A 21,841-nucleotide genomic window follows, 5' to 3' on the forward strand; every position below is an offset into this window, starting at 1 on the left:
AAAAAAATCAGAACAAATTATACATTTTTATGTTATATTTATATAAATCAATCAATTATATTGAAATGTATGATGAAAAAGTAAAAAAAAAAAAGAGCCCTGGCGTACACCATTTCAGGTGAAGGGTTATGTTTAAACATGTTTAACATGTGTTTATTTTTTTTATTCAACTTGTCTACGTCTGTCTTTCTCTACATTTAAAAATTGTCATGCTAATACGCTTCACCAGTTTCCTCCTAGCTCGATAGCTTCACAGATATAGAAGGGTTTTTTTTTTTTTTTTGAATGGAAATATTACAACTCAGCCATGTAACAGAGCTGAAATAGCAGTCGTCAATAAACTTCAATGGGTCTTTATATCCTAAAGTGGCATGACTGAGTTATAAATGTCAATAATTGCTTTTGATTTTTATTTTTGTCTCTCGCTTGCAACACAATCAACCAGTCAGACTGGTTCCCAGCGGGCCCTTGGGCCACCGAGAGAGAGAGAGAGAGAGAGAGAGAGAGAGAGAGAGGGAGGGTGGGGCAGTATCTTCTTTGTAGTAATGCTAAAACTACAACCACTTCCTGCACTCAATTCTGAAGTTTACAGTTAACAGTTACAGTTAACGATCAACTCCGAATCACACAGCCATCCTGGAAATCCTGCAGCTTACAGAAAAACCAGCATCCCACGTTACAGTCATTGTACGTCTATCCAATTTTCAGCTGTCTTAAATCCCAACTCATTGTATCCATAATCTAATAATTCTAGAAATGTTTATGTAATGATACAGGTTTCTATTTAAAACCTTGTCTAAACCAGCAGGTGAGCTGTTCGTGTTCCCTATTTTTAAGTCCATAGGGCCACCAAGTTTGAATCACCTGTAATTAAATCTTAAACGGCCCATTGGCTCAGGTCAGGGTGGCTCTCCACTCCTCTTTCCCTAGACACTGAGCACCTGTCTAGGTGATGAGGGAGCAGGGAGGTCCTGGGTGACGAGGTGTGTGGCTCAGGTAAGGCTCTCTTAAGGGAGAGTTTAGAGGTTATTACAAGTAATCAGTCGTAATGAACGCCTCACCATTATACCTGAGAGTCACACGTTCACACACCCACATTTCCCTGAGGTGGGGCGCTTTTTCAATTCACCTATGTGTTGTCCCCAAGCAAAGAATAGCTGATAATTATAATTGCATAAACCACACAAGGCCCTACGACTGAGGAGAACCATCAAAACACACACGGGCCTGACACAAACATCCATGACCAGGGTTCGTACACATTTTTACCAATAAATTTCCATGACTTTTAAGACAATATTCATGACCTAATGTTCCATTATTTTACAATAAGAATAAAAATCTGTTCAAATTATCATAGCATATGTTAACTAAAATGAATGACTATTAATGCTAATTAATTGCTTTCTTGTTTTAGTAATAAGTACGTCATTTTGTGTGTATTTTTGCCGCTTAAACGCAACAAGCTGCGCTAATTAAACCACTGCATTTCAGCTCGAGCCCAATGGGCCCCGACTTATTTATGGCTTCGGGTCATAGCTCATGCATTGGGCTTGTTTTAGGCTTCCTTATTTTTATATTTTAGACAGGGCTCCAAACAAAAAAAATCAAGTAAGGAGCCATTGGCTCCTACAAGAAAAAACTATTATTTAAATTATTTTTTTAGGTGCTACAGAATAAATGCATTTTATTTTTTATTATTTAAAAAAAAAAAAAAAAAAAATGTACATTTTAACATTTCAGTCATACAAAAAAAAACTATTTCTTGTTTGAATATCGTTATGAATTTTGAATAATTTTAAAGCTGATACTTTATTAAAAAGTAACAAAGCTTTTTGCAATTATTGGACGGCAAGTGCACTTCAAATAATGAAGTCCACACATTAACAGACACAGCATAGACCTAAGATCTTAAAAAACCATATAATTAATGATTATAAATGATAATTGTTAACAATATTGCCAATATCCACACAGCTGACAGCTTTACCTGTTGTAGTTTAAGTTGTGCACAAAATAGACGCTGCTTTTCCTCACTTTAATTTGCATGTCTCCGTCATTTCGATCTCTCTCGCGCTGCACAACTGAGCTGCGTTTACAGGTGTGTGTCAGCGCTGCTGCATGGGAGAGACAATCAGGACTGAGGACTGTTTGAAACTCTTTTTTCCACTAAAACTTTGATGCGCATCGTCTCAGTTTAAAACGTGAACATAGCAAATGATGCGATCGAAAACAATCAGGAGAAAAGGCATAACATGCTATTTTTAAGTTATAAAATGTAAATACATAGGCCTAGTCACCAGAGGCGACCTCAGCAAAAACTTCACTCGCAATTTAATATTTTTGGTCGCAAATGCGACCGTTTTAGTCGCAGTTTGGAGCCCTGTTAGATATCCATCAATTATTATGGTGATGAAAAGGATTTGGTGGAAACAACATGAGACGGTGCTACCATGACTGTCAAGAGCGTCTTGGACGGTGTTTAGTGTCCCGCCAGCAGCAGAGAGTGCCGGAAGTGTTTCACGTAAAAGCACATCCAATAAAGCTTGCTGCAAAACCCCAGCAAATTGTAACCATGATGATTGGGTAACGGCCAGGGGAAACAGAAAATATTCGGTGAGTTTTGGTTAATTTTTATGAAGCGCTTCTGCTCAAAACCAAGACAGCAGAAAGCACATCATGTTTGTTTTCTAAAAAAAAAAAAAAAAAAACACTCACACTCACACAATGTATGCTGATATTGTGAGTGCAAACAAATAAAAGTAGACCCTTTACAGTCCCGAATGATGGATTACTCTTACCTTTACAAGCACAAATGATGGTTGTTTCCACAAAAAAAAAATGCAAATGATCGCGCTGGCGACTTCATGTCCTGCAAAGCACGCTTTAGCTTTCACTCTCCGCACAACATTTATCTAGGTTAACCGTTTAAACTAACGTATGATATGCTTTAAGTACTTTTTATATAGACTTTATTTTAGTCAAGTGGTGATGACTTGAGAAGGCTAAATTGATCAAAGATAGGCTATTATTTAACTCGCTGTCCGCTGCTGGCCGCTTGATCGTTACTTTAAAAAACAAAAACAATTTAACAAGCAAAAAAATTATCCAAACATATTTCTAAATTAACTTAATAAAGAAATAAAAATAACCACTTTGCCATTAAAAACTAAACTGAACTATTTTAATGGCTGCAACAGCAGCTGCGTAATTGGGGAAGAGAGAAAAAGGAAAAAAAACATGGGCTCCAGTCGGACTCGGGCCGGTAATTCTGATACTCTGTCGGACAGGGGCCAGACTAGGAGATATGTTTGAGGTCCGTGCAGGGTTCTACTGAGCTTGTTTGGTACCAAACTCAATTTGGTACTCGTAAGGTGGCTTTATATACGCACAAGCGCGCTTTTGATGTGACTGCGCACCGCCTCTGGAGTGTCCGAGTACAGAATGGCTAAAAAGACGTGCAAATAAATAATACATTTTTGTGACGATGCAACAATGACCCGATTAGGCAAGTGACAATTCAATCAAATGTACCGTAACGCGAGCGAAAGTCTTGTATCACAGCGTGCAGCGGCTCTTGTAGTGCAGATGAGATGCACCGATGTGAAGCGCAATCCTGCACCAAAATTCAGGACCTGATTAAACCATGACTTTTCCAAAACTTTCTGGGTTTATTTATTTTTCCAAAACTTTTCCAGGTTTTTCATTACCGTACGAACCCTGCAGGACACTCAGCCCAAAAATTAGGTGCACAATTTTTTTTTTGATGTACATACTACGCTCACACACTTAATTGCCATTTTTACCTTTAAACATGATCGGCCTTTTTAAAATGTCATGTTTTTCATAACTAAATAAGTCTTGTGCATGTCCAGCTAAAAATATTGAGATTGTGCACACTCTCTCATGGAAACAAAAACAGGGGTGATGGGTTGACACAATAACTTTATACTCACCGGTGTGAATTCAAAGTCCTTCTGATTGGCTAAATTGAGGATGTAATCAATTCGAAACTTATTTGCGGGACAGGCTAATTGGACTGGAGGTACCAACACGGACATTGCTGTCACAATAGTCTGTAAAGGAAAAAAGACAATCAGAGTTTCAGTGCGTTTATGTTTTTACACTTTTGATTACTAGCTCAACTCAAGAAGCTTTAACACTTACCTCTATAGCTTCTTTTATATTATTCTTGATGTCTTGAATTTTCTGTTTTTTCTCTCTGTAAAACATTGATGCTAGGTTACTTCAGATCACTTAATGCTACTTAGAGGCGGACGGTAAACCAATCACAGTATGAATCAATTTACAGTATATCATGGTAATACATTACAACAAGTTATTTTTGCTGAAAATTTAACAGATTTTGGATTTTATACATTTTGGTTTTATATTATTTTATAAGGTTATTTATAATAATTAAATAACTGTGTTTCCATAATCCTGTGAGGTAAATACCCTTCAAATTAAAAGTGTATCATCACAATTAACTACTTTGTCATTCTATTTTCTTTTTTCTATAAAGGATGCAAAATGATTAAGTTTCATATTACGTAAGACTGGAGTTAAAAACAAAATATTATAAAACTAACAGTTCGAACTCTAAATTCTGATTGGATGAGCTGTATTTGTTTTAGATTGTTGTAAAATAGCAAAATACAAACATGTGACCCTACATTAACTGAATACTGTATTAAATGCATGTATAGACAACCCTCTACATTGCGAGTAAATCACTCACATATGCAACTAAATCTTCACTCTGGGCAACTAAATGATGTCTAATATTAGCCAATGGCTAATAAATTCTCAGATTTTATTTGCCAGTGTGTGAGTTTGAGGCTAAGTATAAGTTTAGCACATATATTTTCACTCGCCAAACACTATGACTGAGCGCTTCAGTTTCACTCTCCATCAAGCGATCAGTGCTGTTTTTCAGTTCATCTGAAGGGATGTGCAACGCACCTGTATTTGATGTACCGTAAACTCTAGCGTGAAAGCGCACAACTCGCTGTCGCTTTGTTTCACACACACGTAGAGAAAGATTGAGAGAGAGAGAGAATTGTCGTGCTGCATGTAAACGATATTCTTTAATGTATTTTCCTGTCAAAATAATAGCGTTCCCTTGGAATTCTTCAGCTTTGCAGAACTGCCAGGTTTTCCAGTAGTGGGCGGAGCTAATTCGCAAACGGCAATCTCATTGGCTGGCGCTCACCTATTATCGTCCCTGTTTTGATTTCAGCAAATTAGTTCGAGCGAACGCACAAAACCTGATTAATATTCATGAATCCAGCAGATCATTAATCCTTAGTAATCCTTAGTGCGTTTTATAGATCTTATTAGTAGAATTTGTATCATTATCTTATCAGTATTTTTGTAATTTTTTGCCCAACTTTTTTTTACAGAAACACTGAATGACCAAAAAAGCTCCACCATATATCACTCTGGTGAGTAAACTAAAAAAATTACTAGCCAATGGCGATTCAATTGCCAAGGTGTCGATAGGGTTGATAGAACATTTTCGATAAAGTAGTCCTGGCCACTGCGCAAATATACTACCTACCACAGCATAAATGTTTAACATTACAGAACATAAACCACCGTAGCATTACTAATCATTTTTTTATTGACTTCTCCTGCTAACTAATCATCAAAATAGAACTTGTTTTCCAGATGCTGCAATCACAGTGTTTCTATTGACTAATTCATGCAACAATTATTTGCCTTTGTCTTATTTCCGCATTGAAATTTTAACCCATGTCGAAATACTGATGGTCTATATTTCTGTAACCTCTGCAGTATTTTTGGACACCCTTTCTACACTGATTGATGACTAGATTAGAGTATAAAAATTATGGCAACTTAATCACAAAACTGGTTTCAAACCAGCTGCTAACCATTTCATGATTGTAAATAGGCCTACTACTTACTGAAAATCAGCTTTTTATTATAATGGGACTTTCAGTAAGCAATATAATGCTACATTAATAAAATGTCCTGTCACAATATAAAATAAAGCACTGCATTTTACTTACAATGAATACATATACTCTAAAGTTAAATATAACATGTCCTACTAAATCAAGAGAACAACACAATGACATAAAGCTTGCCATTACCACATGGATTACCATATCAACATCCTCCCAAACTCAACTTTCACTGAAAAACATTACAGCAAAACGACGCTGCCAACAAAATAGCATGATGAACGAAAACAGGGTTCGTTTATACGCTATATCATACTTGACAGTAGGCTATGCTTATGGACGGAATAAAAATCTAGTTTGCATTTGACTTAAGTGGGATCAAAAAAATACATAGATGTGAAAGCAATACTTACTCAGCATTGAAGCCATTGACATGTAAAATGCGCATCTGTTTGACTATGGTGCTTTTCCCCGATTCTCCAGCCCCTGAGAGACGAGCAAAAGAAAGATATAAATCACAAGGGATGTGGGAAGAGGAGGGGGGGTCAGATATCACATGATTCAACAGGAATAATTAATTAAATTTCACAGTAGCATTTATTTTTAATGGCAAACTAAACATGCACCTCAAACTGAAATTTTACGCTAAAAATAACGGTCTACAAATTAATATATTATTGTTGCAAACTTGCAACAGCTGCAAAAAAAGTAATAATGTCACAACACCTAACACACAGAATATGTTATATGGAATATCATAATTTTGTCCTTTAGTACACAAATAAAATGTCGCCAGTTGAAGTTTTTTTAAATTTGGAATACTCTACAGTTGCTTCCATATTTCATACCTCACGAGATTTCAATAAGATGCTTCTTTCTTTGATTCTGATTTTTCATTAAATTATAAACAATATCACTCCAATCAATCCTCTTGTAAGTAAACCAACTAAAAAGGAACTAGTTAGCTATGCATCAAATAAAATAGTGAAATGCAAAATAAAACATAAGGAACTATCCAGAAACACCACCTAACTTCCCTCAGAGCCATAGCTGTCAAACATTATCAAAACTGAATGATTCTACAATTGATGGTCAACAATGCAGTTTTCTGAATTTCCAAGTGCTAACTATGAGAAGAGATTTAACTTTTTCCCTGCAGATGTGAAGCACAAACTACAGAAGCACCAAAACACCTCAGATTTAGGCGCTCAGTTCAGATGTATGATGGGAACCTCTTTATCACAACACGTATTTTGTTACAAGGCTCCAATTGTGTCAAATAGGCCTGTTTGCATACAGGAATTCCACTTTTGTGCTCCAGTTACACTGGTACACATCCCTAAATCATATATCATTATAACACACTTGAATCATGGGTATCTAGAAATATCCCTTAAACACCAGACATTATGATTTAAAGTGCTTCGCTATGTTGAATACATGGGATTTTGATTTAGAATAGGGTTCTTTTAGGCCATGTGTATACCTGAAAAAATAGGCTGTTAGAGAACTGGGTTTTATCAGAATCAGCGAGACCAGTCTCTTAAACAGAGACTAAATCAAATCAAACTGAAGTTAAAACAACTTCATGTCGTGCTATGAAAGATCCATGAAATTAAAACGCTTGCTGATTTTATGAGGTTCAAGGTAGTAAGGTGGTAGACCAATGTTTGTTTTTTTCTTTTTTTCTAAAGGGCCAATAACTCCAATGCCGATATCTAAAGAGCAGGGTGACCGGCTTAATGCTGATATAAACATACTACAGTTTTATTTAAGCAAATAAGACATCTACAGAATTGCTGAATTTAAATAAACTTAATTATTTTTTACTTTAATTACTCAATTCAGCAAAAAAAAAAAAAAATTAAAAAAAAAAATTAAAAAACATAAAAGACCATCATTCTTGGAACTGACAATAGACAATATGACCATTTCTGTTCATCGGCTTGGTTAATACATCAGTCTATTGCTCAACTAAACTATGAATATTTAAAGCATGGAAAATATGTGAACTGATCTATTCAAAATATGTATGTGTCATCTCTCTTATTATCATAATTTGGGGGATGCCCAGAATGCTAAACCATAAAAAAAGCACAATGCAAGCAACCCTTAGCAGAACTAGACCTAAAAATGATGCACTAAACTCTCAAACATCTTAATTCAAAAATGTTTACTTAAACACTTGTTTCCATCTATAAATACAGTAATAAGCATGCTGCTAATTTAGCAGGATGCAGAAACCATCCTCAACTCATGAACTAAGGAAACAGCATATGTAAGTGTATTTTTATGAGTGTGGGATCTCCATGAGATAGTTGTAAATGAATTATAAAATCATGGGAGGCCAAATATTTCCATAATGCAAAACCTATTCAACATAAATCAGATGGGAATGAATGGAGTGATTGAGCGGTGCTGGATGAAGCACCACAGACTCTGAGGTGTCCACTACTACGGCCCAGGAATCCCAATCGAAACGCGTGTACCCCCATCATGTACTCGGACAAATGAATCAAAATCACACAAAACGCTGCGAACTGTGACAGGCTCCGATGACGTCACACGCATCAGGAAAGTGTTCGCAGCAGTGACAGAAGCTGAGCTTTCAGACCAACCTACCTAACAGTAGTAGTCGATGAGTTGCTCTGTAGATCTGTTTGTCTTTCTGGAGCTGTTTCTCTATCTTTTTGTTAGCTTCTCGCTGGGCCTTCTCCTCATTTCGCTGGTCCTCAGTCTTACTGTTGCCCAAACAACCCATTTTCCCAAAAACCCAAGAAAAGTTTTGGGGTGGGTGTATCTACCGTATGAATAAATGATCCAAATTCCTTGATTGGCCTCCGATCAGAACACTTTGATGGAAAACCGGGACATTTATACTTGTATGCACATCGCTTCCCTGGATTTCTCTGATAAGGGCAGGAGGGGAGCACGGGGAAATGTGAAAGCTATGGGTGACTGGTATTGGCGAGAATGGGTGGTGGTGGTGAAAACACTAGGCCGGCCTACAGATGGCCGAGTCCTGTCGAGCGCTTTGCTGCTATAAAAGATTTGATTTCGGTGTATGGCTGTGCATCCAGCGAAGCCTTCGACGTTACATGAATGATTTCGGCTTTCCCACGACGGCGATTTAGCAAATTTCCCGTCGCGAATCCATGGTCGGTTTCCCGAAATAACGAGCGACTCCTATTAAAATCATGAATAGCTCCACAAAACGTGATTCTGTCGGTTTCTTGCTGTCGAATACACCGGCCGATGCAACGAGACGGGCAGAACGAGATAGAAAGGGTGGCTAAAAATTAAAAAAATAAATATTTCCACCAAAATGACGGCATGTGGATCATTCCGCCCTGCGCCGTGGCCGACATGAACCTTTTAACTCCGTTACGAAACGACGCTGTCTGAGAGAAAAATACAGCGGTGCTGCTGAAAAATTCCCCTCAGATTGACGCTATTTTCCCTCCTGTTCTTCTTAAGATGACTGATCGCTTTTTTCGGCTTGTCCAAATCAAACGAGGCCCTTCGCCGTCTTCTCCGTCACTGTAATTTGAATTTCTCCTCACATCCGTAGGCTTTGCTTTGACGCGAGCGGCGATCCTTACGGTTCTTTCAACCGCAGATGCAAATGCGAGCGATTCCGTCGATGTTTTAACGTACCGGTTATCGCAGTCCGAGTCCGCTGTCAGGCTACGCTTTGTATCCTTCTTGAATCCTTCTTAGATCATGTGCATTTGGATACGTGAAGATAAATCCGACACCACAACGACAGCGATGGAGTCCCTACGGACGGAGCGCGTTGAATCCCCAATTGTGGCGAATGGATCCTTTTCGAGGGTGTATTTTTAGCGATTATTTCCTTTTCTCAGTGAATTGTACATTGAGATAGACAGCGTTGAAAAGATGGGTGGGGCAAACAGCTCTCATTGAACCCTGCTAATCACATGACAGCCCAAAAACGTCAGCAAGCGGCGATTCTGCGGAGCGAGGCGCCCTCTTTGAAGACATGATTCATACGTGATAAAGTTCGTGATTCCCACCCGATCCATCTTTCACTACTGACCAGTGTCGCTGCTTATGTGTAGGACAGTGCCATACAATCTTATGTTTAACACATAATTCTCTGAACCACAGCTTCGACCTGAAAATATGTAAACACGCTCGTTTTAAATAGGACTGTGGACCGAGAACCGCTTCCGTGAACACATACCACAGCCGAGTAATAATTACACAATTTTAATCAGTTCATGGTTTTTGAGTGTACGTTTTGCATCCGAGGCACATGGAACACAGTAGACTACTGAAATACTCTGACCACTATGATTCGAATACCGAGAAATGGCTCTTTTGAGTCGATTCTTTGCAATGAATCACCAACATAAAGCGCGACTAGTGCAATCTGATTCCCGACCGACTGACTCGCATGAGTCGGTTCTTTATAGTGAATTAAAACATTTATGAATCACACAGAGCGCTTACTGTCACTGAACGTGTACTAAAACGTACGCATAAAAAGTTTTAGACATATGTTTTTTATAAATGTTCGTTTGGTATTTTTAATAGAATCTGTTAGTCTGATCTTTTATTGTACTGCAGTCTGAAAAGTCCTCAAAAAGTACTGTCAAGCACATCTTTTGTAAGAACTGTATTTGTTATATCTGTATGTGAAATGTTATGTAAATATGATATTCTCATGTGCCACCAGTTCTGTCTGAGGACAGTGAATGCAATACGAGTTACAATTTTTCTTTATGAGTATTTAAAAATAACTAACATTTATTAGTAGATATTTGAAAATTACTAAAGAATGTTTGAAATTAAGTGTTTGTTGTCTGTTGATATTATCCTGATGGCCTCAGTAAACTGATAACTTTATGTAACAATTATTGTATTAATAAACTGACACATTTGTGAGAGAGCACTTAATTATTATTTACTGCAGCGTACACAAACATAATTGCAAATAAAAGAAAAAGTTACTTCTTAATATATTAAAAGTGCAAATATTTTGAAGGTATATTTTATGGCCACTGATTTAAGACATGATTTTTCCAATATGGCAACAATATACAATGGTAGCAAACCAGAAGTAAAACATACGCTGCAAAGCCATGTCACAGAATGATTCACCAGCCAAAGGTCTATAGTTCATTTGAATGCTAAATATTGTAGAAACTTAATTTTCTGTAAAGTTGCTTTGTAATGATTTGTATCGTAAAAAGCGCTATACAAATAAACTTGAATTCAACCTAATGTTCATTTGAATGGTTAAAACTAAAGTGCTTCTTATTACAGTAATTATAAGCTTCCTACAACTGTATTTATTTTCTATTTTGTAAACTGGTTAGCTTGAAAAAGTACTATACATTCTAATCTTCCTGCTGAGAATCTCCACAGACATGCAATATAAATCAGAAAATAAATCAGAAACACTAAATAATCTAACATCATCTTATTTATATTCTATTTTGGCTATTAATGACTACATTTGTTAGACTAAACAAGATGTCAATGACTTCTTAGAGGTTTGTTACAGTCAATCTAAATTAAAGTAGAACTAAACAAAATAGGTTTTCTACTAAATTATTTTAATAAAAATTGTCTTAGCATTTACTCAAAATATTAGTTGTTCATTGTAAACATACAATATATCACACATTACATTCATCAGACATGCTAGAAAAAAATGTATACTGACATACATCAGGAAATAAACTATACTTGTACTTTATAATCAGTTTTTTTTTTTTGCATAGCATTGGTTGCAATTAGTACATGCATCGGTCGGTGTGAATTATAGTCTAGAAGTACAGAGTTGTTTTTATTATTCTTTTTACTTCTGCTAAAAAAAATGGCACTGATATTATTTAATTCAAGCTATAGTAACAATCTAAAGCCAAACATAAATGAAGTCTATATTTGGTGCCTTGATGTGTTAACTTGAGTCTCTGATTTTTCTCGTACATTTATCTGTATTGCTCCAAACAAAGGCTTAAAATAGTGACATGCTGAGAGTCAGAGAGTAAACCAAAGAGTCCAGACACATAGTTCTAGTATAAGAGATCATTCAAAAGTCAATGTGATGTCAACACATGAGAGATAAACTACTGTAAGACAGTGACCGAAAAGGAAAATGATGTTTCATTGAGCTATTTTTTGACACCCTGTGGTCTATTTTTGATCCCATAATCTTTGTGTGGCATTCGGGGGCAGAGCCTAAACAGACTGATTTGGAAACAAGAAGTATGCTTATACAGTGAGGGTTTGTTAAAAGTTTAAGCCTGAACGAATCCACACAAAGTTAACAAGTCACTATGCTCAAAGTTCTTCAGTGGTCACATCTGTATACAATTAAATTCCATTCTGAGACAAAACCAGTTATCACCTTTAAATGTAAAGATGCATGGATAATGTCTAGCAGTTGAGATGACTCTTATGTCTGAGTACACTACGCTATGATCTGTCACCAGAAGGTGGCACCATTTCTCTAATATTTGATCTCCAGCAGACTTGTTTTTTGTGAAACTAATTGTGTCCCGAACTCTATATAAAACAGTTAAATAAGGATGATCAGAATGCTCTTTCACATATTCTGTGCTGAAGACGTTACACATCGCGCAAAACACTAAATATCTATTACATATGACACATTCTCTCAATAATAATAATAATAATTCAGTCTCACGGTTGTTGTTAACCCTTCTATTTGAGAAATTAATATCCAATATATTATTAATATTATTAATATTATATTATCCTAGACCACAAAAATTTCCTACCATAAATATTTCAAAACTTACATTTTGATTAGTAATATGCATTGCTAAGGACTTAATTTGAACAACTTTAAATCTCAATATTTTAATTTTTTTGCACCCTCAGATTCCAGATTTTCAAATAGTCATATCACGGCCAACTATTGTCCTATCCTAATAAACCATACATCAATGGAAAGTTTATTTATTCAGATTGAATATGTTGTATAAATCTAAATTTAAAAAAAATTGACCCTTATAACTAGTTTTGTGGTCCAGGGTCACATATTGAATGCGGCAGCACAACTTTTCAGGATCCAACATGCAGCTTTGTTAATGTATAATAAACATTCAGTTTTTATTTCAAAAACTTTTGTTTAAAATGAAGTTTATATTTGTCGGATTTAAGCCCATAAAAAGTATTAAATGGTACAAGAAAGTCTTAATTTTGATTTGAGGACAGAAAGAATTGCGAAATAGCTTAACAAAGGCTATGATTTCTTTGATTAAAACTGAGCGCTGCATGTTTCAAAGTCATGTGCTGTGCTGCTTTGTGAACTGCGATTACCGGGGAGCAGGGCTGTCGCTAGTAGGGTGAAAGGTGATGACGATTATAGGGGACTACAGCTGAGGGGGGCCCTCGGCCGTTTCAGCCACACAGAGAGCCATGTCTCACAGACAGCGTGCAAACACCGAACCAAGCTTTCTTTCACGTCCTCCTACACCTGAACGAACAAATAAATCTCACCAGTTTAAACATACAAACAGCAAAAGATGCAAAATGCTTAATTCAGCGCCCGTGCAGAGTTTTGGCTCTCCTTGCTCTTGAACCGACAGATACATACAAAATTTGGAAAAAAAGAGGTTTTAACAAGGATTAATCTATATTTAATTTATACAGTAAAGAATGTGCAATGATTTTTTACATTTTATTATTTCGTTTCTGTAACTGGACACCTACAAACTTGAAAAAAAATTAATAATAATAATTAAGCATAGTTATTGCTATAGTTATTGTTATTGCCTGCTATTTACACAATTTCAAACAGGGCCCATGGGTACAACCTGCACTGGGCCCGCAAATCCCAGCTACAGTCCTGCCAGGATTTGTGTGCATGCTAAAATGTTTATCAATTTATAAAACTTTTTTTTGTGTGTGTGAAAACCTGTATCTGAACTGTAAATCGTGTTTTTACAGTCATTTTACAGTTCAATATGTTAACATAGACAATGCTCTACCCCACTCATATGGTATTAATTTTAATGTGCAGGTCTTAAATAAGGGTCTTAGGGTTCTCTGTTTTGAGTTTGAATGATGATTAATCACAAATTGAAATGGGACAGAAATATGTGAGATGTGTATACAAAAAAGAGATGAGTTTTGTAGTTGGCTGAATAAGTAGAAATAAAAATGTTTAGCTTATTTAATACAATTTTTTTTATCCCTTTGAGGAAAGTGTGAGTAATGTTTGTAGGGTATTTCCTATAAGTCTCTGTGATATTCTTGTCCTTGCTGTAGATGAGTTTTAATGTTCTATGGGATTTTTTTTTTCACTCAACAATAAAAGGTATAACTCTGTTACACAATGAGGTTTAATACAGTCCAACCTTTAACTCAGGACCCATTTGTGTTATGTCACATTACACAAGACAGTCCCTTTCAAGGAAAGATGTAATTTGGGGAATTAGTCACCTTCTCTTCGTCTAATGTTATATTAAGTACTGCATGCCTTCCTCAAATTTTAACCTGAACAAAAATACGATTGTTCTTGGTGACAATTAACTTGCTTAAAATTTCGGCATGCATTATAGACCAATTGGCTTAATTTAGTTGTGTGTAACCAGAGGTTAACAGCCCCTGATTCTATAAAACCGGGATGCAGTATGTGTTGAATGTCTTTTGTCATGCCCTGCATGAAGTTGCATGATCAACAGTGGACTCCTTATGAGTCCATTCATCTGATTTCATGCAATATTTCATCCTTCATGAGAGGATGTGATTCTGTTTAAGTGAGCAATAACAGCATGCAATCACTTAAAATAAGACATTACACTTGTGGGCTTGCAGCTGTGAGCAGTGAGATCCAGCCTCAACAACAGAGGCAGCAGTCAAAAGCAGCCACATCAAAAGAGACCAAGTTAAGCTACAAACATTTTCAATGAGGTTGATTCTGCCTTAAAATGACAAATTGTTATTAAAAGCCCAAAAGCAGAAAGAAGGACACACTTCATAACCAGACTTCCTTTTTAGACTAGCGCGCACAAACACTACCGGCCAAGCCCCATAAAACACACAACACACAGAGATCATTTTCCTACATTCTAAGGTTGCAACAATCAGCTTTGTATGTGTGTGTCATCTGTTTTTGAACCGAGCACCCGCATGACTAGAGTATTTTGGTCACAGAGCTTAACAGTTTCTTCGTTTGTGTCGTCAGGCTGCCCTCCTTTTCTTGTGTAACTTGTTAATAAAAAGAAGAACAGCTCTCATAAAGGTAGCGGCATATGAGGCCTTGTGTAATGCTACTTTATCAAACCACGACTGCTCTAACGCTGTTTGCGCCTCCAAGGAAGGCCAAAGGGGAAGTCATCGAGTTTGAAAGAAAAAAAATAAGGCACTTAGAAATTTCTTGGGATTCGTCACACCTTTAAATCTACACGTATTCCAGACCGATGGGCTTAGACACATTACATCTCATCTTCGTTTACAGAAAATATTCAGCAACACTTTTTTTTTTATCCAAAGAGGAAGTCGAGCCACACGACTAGTGCAGAAGTAGGCGGAAGGAGAAAAAATAAAATAATGTATGCCACAAGAATAGCACTGCAGTTTTAGAAAATAAAATGGTCTTCGGAAAACAGTTTCACTTCACTTTTGTACAATTTTAGACCGGAATCAGCAGAATGTCTAGATTTATGTTCTGCAAAAAGTGTCTAAGTTAAAATTTCATTCTTTGCTGGACAAAAAAAACAAACAAAACAAAACAAGTATGGCCAGTTTTCCTGCTACAGATTAGATCTTGACCAGATGCTTTCATTGTTATGACAATCCATGACGATCACAGAAACCAGGTTTAATCTGAGTTAAAAAGCTCAGGCCACATGAAACTCAAAATTACTTGAAATGCTCTTTTTGCACTGTAGACACTTTAGAGGGCAAATTCAGAATAGTGGTCAATCAATAAGTTTTTCAGTGACCGACCGTAAACCAGGATAACCATAGTTTCCACCAAAATATCACTAAATAACCTTTCACAGTACTTTCCATAGACAAAGCACAAAATAGGGCCTGAAACTTAAAAAGAAAAGTGCAATCACTTCATTTTCTTTCTCAACAAGTGGTCAGTGAAAGGAGCTGCTTGGTTTTTATTTTATATGGGTTTCTAGAGTCTACAGTTTAACATTTATGTGGCTTTTTGGTTACCGGTAAACATTAAATTAACAAATTGTATGCATTTTAATTAAATAAATAAGCCTATGAATGAGAACATTGGTAAGACCCTTTTTTTTAACTTACTAAATAAGACCTGATTCTATTCTCTGGTAATCAACAGCAGGCCACAGATGCTGAAGCTTGCATTTAACCCAAAATAGTCTTTAGTCATGATGACCTGCAAAATATGTCATTTGTATTAGGCGTAAATGAAAAACAGAGTAAAAAGTATCATTTTATAATCAATGTAAATGTAATTAAGTATTCCATTTCAGTTGTACTTGACTAAGGATGAATACTTAAGTATGCTAATAAATTTTTATATCTAAAGTTTATATGCATTCAACAGATGCTACATTGTACGATTTTAATTGTTAGTGGAGAAGATCTAGACCTCTTAAGTGGTTCAGGCCAGACATATTTAATGTATTTAAAACTTTTATGCAAATTACGCTTATTATAGACTCGTTAAAACCACGCCATCATCACATCTAACACAGTATTTAGGTGGAAACGACGGTTACCATGGTAACGTGTTTTAAAGGGCCAGTCGCAAATTTCCGTCAGACGCGTCGGCTGCTGGACTCGTGGCTGCTCTTATTTACCTTGACAGCAGATAAAGTAGTCGCACCATGCTCTTACCTAATAACAGCAGCCTGTGCGTTTGCTTGTACTCTCTCTTCTCCGCCTTCAGGCTCTTGTCAATGTTTCGACTCCGTTTGTTCTCCGCTTTGACCCGCGCCCTCTCCTCCACTTGCCGCCGCTCTCTGAGCTGCGGGTCACAACTGTCCGAGTGGCCGGACTCGACATCGATCCCGGGACTCGCACCGGTCCGTCCGCTGGTGTATGAGATCGCCGACTGTGATAACCTAGATCTGAAGCTGTGACACATCCCCATGGCCAGAGCTGGGATCGATCCTTAACATTCGAATGGAAAAGTCTTGCAGGATAAGAACACCATGATGATGATGATGATGATGATGGTTATCCAGGTCAGGTGGAGAAAAGGCTCGCTATTCCTTACAGCCTTATCGCTCCGGCTCTCCAAAGGTGTCCGTTAGCCTCATCGGGTTTTCCCTCAGTTTCAGACATTCACGAGTGGACAGGAGTGAACTTTGACCTGACACGCATAGCGTACTTTTCACTGTTTGTTATTCTTGCTCTACTATTTCGGGACGCCGCTCCAAGTCCCTCCTCGTCCGCCGGAGCTCTCGCCGCTCCGCTCGCTCTCTCTGGGGCTGACCTGAGATCAGCTCTGCTCCGTAACGTTTGCACAGCGTTAAATTTTCACGAGCGGCAGTGGGAGGTCACTCACTCCGTGACGTTGTTCAAATATTTGTGGCTTCACACATTATCTTAAGGGAGATGAAAAACAGTTTAATTTAATTAATCTTGTCATAATTTTAATGACATTCCATAAATACAGAGACAAATATTGACGTTAATAAATAAATGTACTTGAAGAAAACACACTTATTGAGTGAAATTAAGTGTTTATTTCGATTATCGCCCGTGGCGGTAATTTTATCTCGGTTGTTATTCATAGTGTTGTATAATGTTGTTGTTCATTGAATAAAAAAAGGTCACCCAGTGACGTCACACGGAAAAAATAGCACAATTTTAGTTTTGTAAACCAAGTATTCCTTTCATCTATTTATAGTTTTATTATATGAAGATTTTTTTTTATTATTGTAGACATATTATTTTTTTCACTTTTTTTTTTTCTTTTTTCATTTTGTACCTAAAGCGAACACAACTATTTTAGAATTGAGTCTGCTGCCATTCCATCTTTTGGGGTACAGGGTGCATAGAATATAACAGTTGCAATAATAATATCCTGTAGGTGGCGTTATTATACATCAACATGCAAGTTCAAGACAGACTTGACAGCTGCAATTACTTGTAGATATATTGCAGTGTACCAGTAGCATCATCTTCATTCAAACTCAGTGCACATATGTTTGTTTTACTCTTTAAATCCTTATTATCAAAGATAGGTCAGGATTTGAACCTGCATCTCCTTGCATTAGAACTTGCGTAAGAAAAAAAAAGCTACAAAGCTTTTATTTATTTATTAATTGTCATATATCACATATAGGATACAAATGGGTATGACAGGGTAGAAAGTTAACATTTTTTGAACATTTTCTAGGGTATGACATGATATGAATTAAAAGGGTTGTAAAGATGTCATGCAAGCTGTTAAATAAATTAAAAGTGAAGATGACTCTCTTGCCCTTTATCTTCTTTTGCTTTCCCCCTCTTGTCGCTATTTCTGTTTAATTTCCCCTAATAAAATGACCTGAAATCATGAAAGCCCTCATTGTAACTGCAGATCAGACACAGTGTGTACAAAAAGCACAGCACTTTGCTAAATATACGAACTCTCTCCTGTTTCTTGGAAGGTTGAATAACTTGCACAATAGCATGCCTTCTGTTCTTAATCTGTCCTACAGCATGCCTCATGCATTGACATTTTCAACAAGAGTGCCGCCACTTCACACATTCCCTCAACTGAATTACTCAGTACTTGTGCTTTATCTTAACTTATATTATTCATGGTTGATAGTCAAGAACAACCTTAATAAATGAAGATGACTGATTGAGTCCATTTTTAAACGTAGTAGTAAATTAAAGTTATTTTGAAAACTATGTTGGAGCACAACAGTGGCATCTGTTGGTAAAATACGAATCTGCATACACCCAGCTAACAGAACTTTCTGGGAAGGTTCTCTAAAAAATTACAAACAAATATTCTTAATAGAATGTTCATTGAAAGTTATCTGTTCTTTAATAACATTCTCAAAAATGTAGCATGGAAACATTATTACATTATTACATCGTTCATGGAACGTTTTTTCCTGAAACATGTTTAATGTTACTACTTGTTCAGAGAACATTCAAAAAAAAAAAAACAACAATAATTTCAAAAAATAATAATTTCAAAAAATTCCCTTCAAAATTTTAAAACAATGAAAAAAAAAAACTGAGGCATTCAGAAATGGGTTTTTACTTAATGAGAAATGGGTTTTTACTTAATGGGAAAGTTGGGTATGCTGCCTGGCCTCCAAACTGAAATTCCAGACCAGGAAGATGTAAAAGTTTATACTGTACAGAACTGCCAGCTTCAACATAGGCTATAAACAAACTCTCCTTGCAGGAAACACTTAGACAATGAGTATGTGGTCTGTCTGTCTTTCTGACGCTCTGTGTCACTGCATTGCAGCAGATAGGGCCCGAAAGAGTCTTATCATGCACGCCAGAGAGACGGCCACGGATCCAAGTTCATGATGATAATACTTTTTTTATTTTAAATATTCAAATATTTAAACTACCCTTAAATTCTTAACAAACATCATCAATTCTGTCATTCACGGTTTGCTAAACTTTTACCCTGCAACACAATTGTTGTTATTGACTGAAAGGCATGCAGTCTGTTGTACTCTGTCACACTGACTAGTACTTTATGTGACATATGGGTGACTCCCTGTTGATGATGTCATCAGTGGTATTACACACACAGTGGGCTCCTCAGACTCACGGTCAAGGCTATTCCTACTCTTTCAGCATCCCAAAATCTATCATTATGCGTGAGATTGTTCATCTACAGATTGGACAGTGTGGGAATCAGATCGGCTCAAAGGTACGATGGCTCAAAATATGGGTTTTTATGTGTATTTTTATGATTAGCAGCTGCATTATTATCTTAACCTCAACTTGATTCCAGCTAGAGAGTCTGATGTAGGCTTAACAGACAAATGAGCATGCATTTCTGTATTATGAGTATTTATCAGTAGTTGAATTCTCAGTTGTTCATGTCATGCAATTCTTTTATTATTATAGTCATTTTATTAGTCTACTGTCATTTTGAACAGCATTCTGTAATTAGGTAAATATTGCAGTAATGTGCTTTTTCAGTTAAAAGCAATAGCAAAAACTTCTTTACTACTATATTTGAAGAATGAAATGCATTTTTAAAGTGAATAAATATATAAAGTTATGATACGTGCAGTCAAGGGTGTTCACCCTAAAGTGGTCTAATGTAAGATAAGAGACACAGAGCCTCTTGTGACGGGGTGGGCCTTCTTTATCATGGAAATGAGCTCAGCGGCCTGTGAATTTCTGAGTGATAGATGCAGTAGAATTGTGGTCAAAACTGAATGGCATCCGGAAAAACAGTTGCAAGTCACTTAAACTCAACAGATAAGTCAGTTATTGAGTGCTTCCTTTGACTCTGTGTGTAGAGCATGACCATTTTTGTCATTTGAAATGACAAACATTTCATTCAGTGCTGAAGATATCAGTTAAAGCAGGTCACAGTGCAGTTCATTGGAGAAAATATGGTGACTAATTTCCATGTGTCTGCAGTTCTGGGAGGTGATCAGTGATGAACATGGTATTAACAGAGCAGGAGCGTATGAGGGCGACATGGACCTTCAGCTGGAGAGGGTCAATGTTTACTTCAATGAAGCACATGGTATGCAGACCTACACATTACTTTCATGTTTCATGCTTGTATACAGTGGCTATTAAAATATTTGTAGGGATTCCCAAACTTTTTTGTCAGCCAAACCCCATTTTTAATAAGAAAAATAATATATTTCTGTTGTAAAATTAAATTGTAATTTATTTATTTATTTATTTGATCATTATAATAATGAAATTCAGATGAGACTATACATGTATTTAATTAAATTGCAGCCTTAGATTTCCTAAATGAATTATCATGTTGCCCTATCTGTTTATTTTATTTTTTATTAGCTTTTCATCAACTCACAAACCCGAATGACATTCATACATTTTAGCACATGAATAAACATCTACATTATATAATATGTTATATGTATAAGATTGTAGTCTATATTGGGTTGAATTTTGGGTATATTGGGTAAAAGTTATATATATATATATATATATATATATATATATATATACAGTACTTTATCTGGTAAATGTGTCTTGGACTTGAGGAACAGAGTAACTTCCTGTAAAAAAAAAGTCTCATTGACATGTTTCAATGCCTGTCAGGTGGCAAGTATGTTCCAAGAGCATTGTTAGTGGACCTGGAGCCGGGCACTATGGACAGCGTGAGGGGCAGTCACATAGGACAACTCTTCAGACCGGATAACTTTATACACGGTGAGCCAGCAATCATCTACATTAAAGACATTTTTTTTAGATACCACATGAGTTGACTTCTATAAACTATAAATAGGGTCGGTTTCATCACTTCTGAAATATACACTCTTAAAAATAAATCCAAATGGGGGATTTCACAGTGTTGTCACAGAAGAGCCATTTCAGGCTCCACAAAGAACTTACCAGTAAACAATTCAACAATTTTTTCTTAGTGTGAACGATATTTAAAAAATCAAGAAAGAAAGAAAAACATTTTTTCTACTGTAAATAACCTGTTGTGGAATGGTAGGGTTCTATGGATGTTAAAGGTTCTTTATAAAGCCATGCAATGCCAATAAAGAACCTGTATTTTTAAGTATGTGTCATGATATATGTAATATGCAGTGTAGATCATATAGATCAAAGATATTATTTTGTTTTATTAGCCTAATTCTACAATAAGCAGCTCAAACAGTAGCACATTACACTATCAGTGGCCATGAATTTGGTTCCCAGAGTGCATCAAATATTAAAATACATACCTTGCATGCAGTGTGAGTTGTTTTAGACAAAGGTGTCAGCCATGTGTGCATGTAATACATTCATAA

General features: G+C 36.4%; 1 protein-coding gene and 1 pseudogene across 2 annotated transcripts in view; one reads left to right on the forward strand and one right to left on the reverse strand.

Moving 5' to 3' along the window:
* Window positions 1-17,361, reverse strand: part of LOC109082323 — a 40,911-nt pseudogene extending 23,550 nt beyond the window's left edge.
* Window positions 1-21,841, forward strand: part of LOC122134086 (tubulin beta chain-like) — a 50,776-nt gene that overhangs the window by 27,003 nt on the left and 1,932 nt on the right. The window contains exons 1-3 of one of the 2 annotated variants that reach the window (XM_019097205.2): window positions 19,576-19,758; window positions 20,484-20,592; window positions 21,144-21,254. In XM_019097205.2, coding sequence (XP_018952750.2) covers window positions 19,591-19,758; window positions 20,484-20,592; window positions 21,144-21,254 — 388 coding nt within the window. In that variant the 5' untranslated portion in view covers window positions 19,576-19,590. Of the gene's footprint in view, window positions 1-19,575; window positions 19,759-20,483; window positions 20,593-21,143; window positions 21,255-21,841 lie in introns of those variants that run through there. The other variant, XM_042726504.1, reaches the window with a different exon arrangement.

The sequence above is a fragment of the Cyprinus carpio genome, chromosome B6 (assembly GCF_018340385.1).
Source record: "Cyprinus carpio isolate SPL01 chromosome B6, ASM1834038v1, whole genome shotgun sequence".
Taxonomy (NCBI): Eukaryota; Metazoa; Chordata; class Actinopteri; order Cypriniformes; family Cyprinidae; genus Cyprinus; species Cyprinus carpio.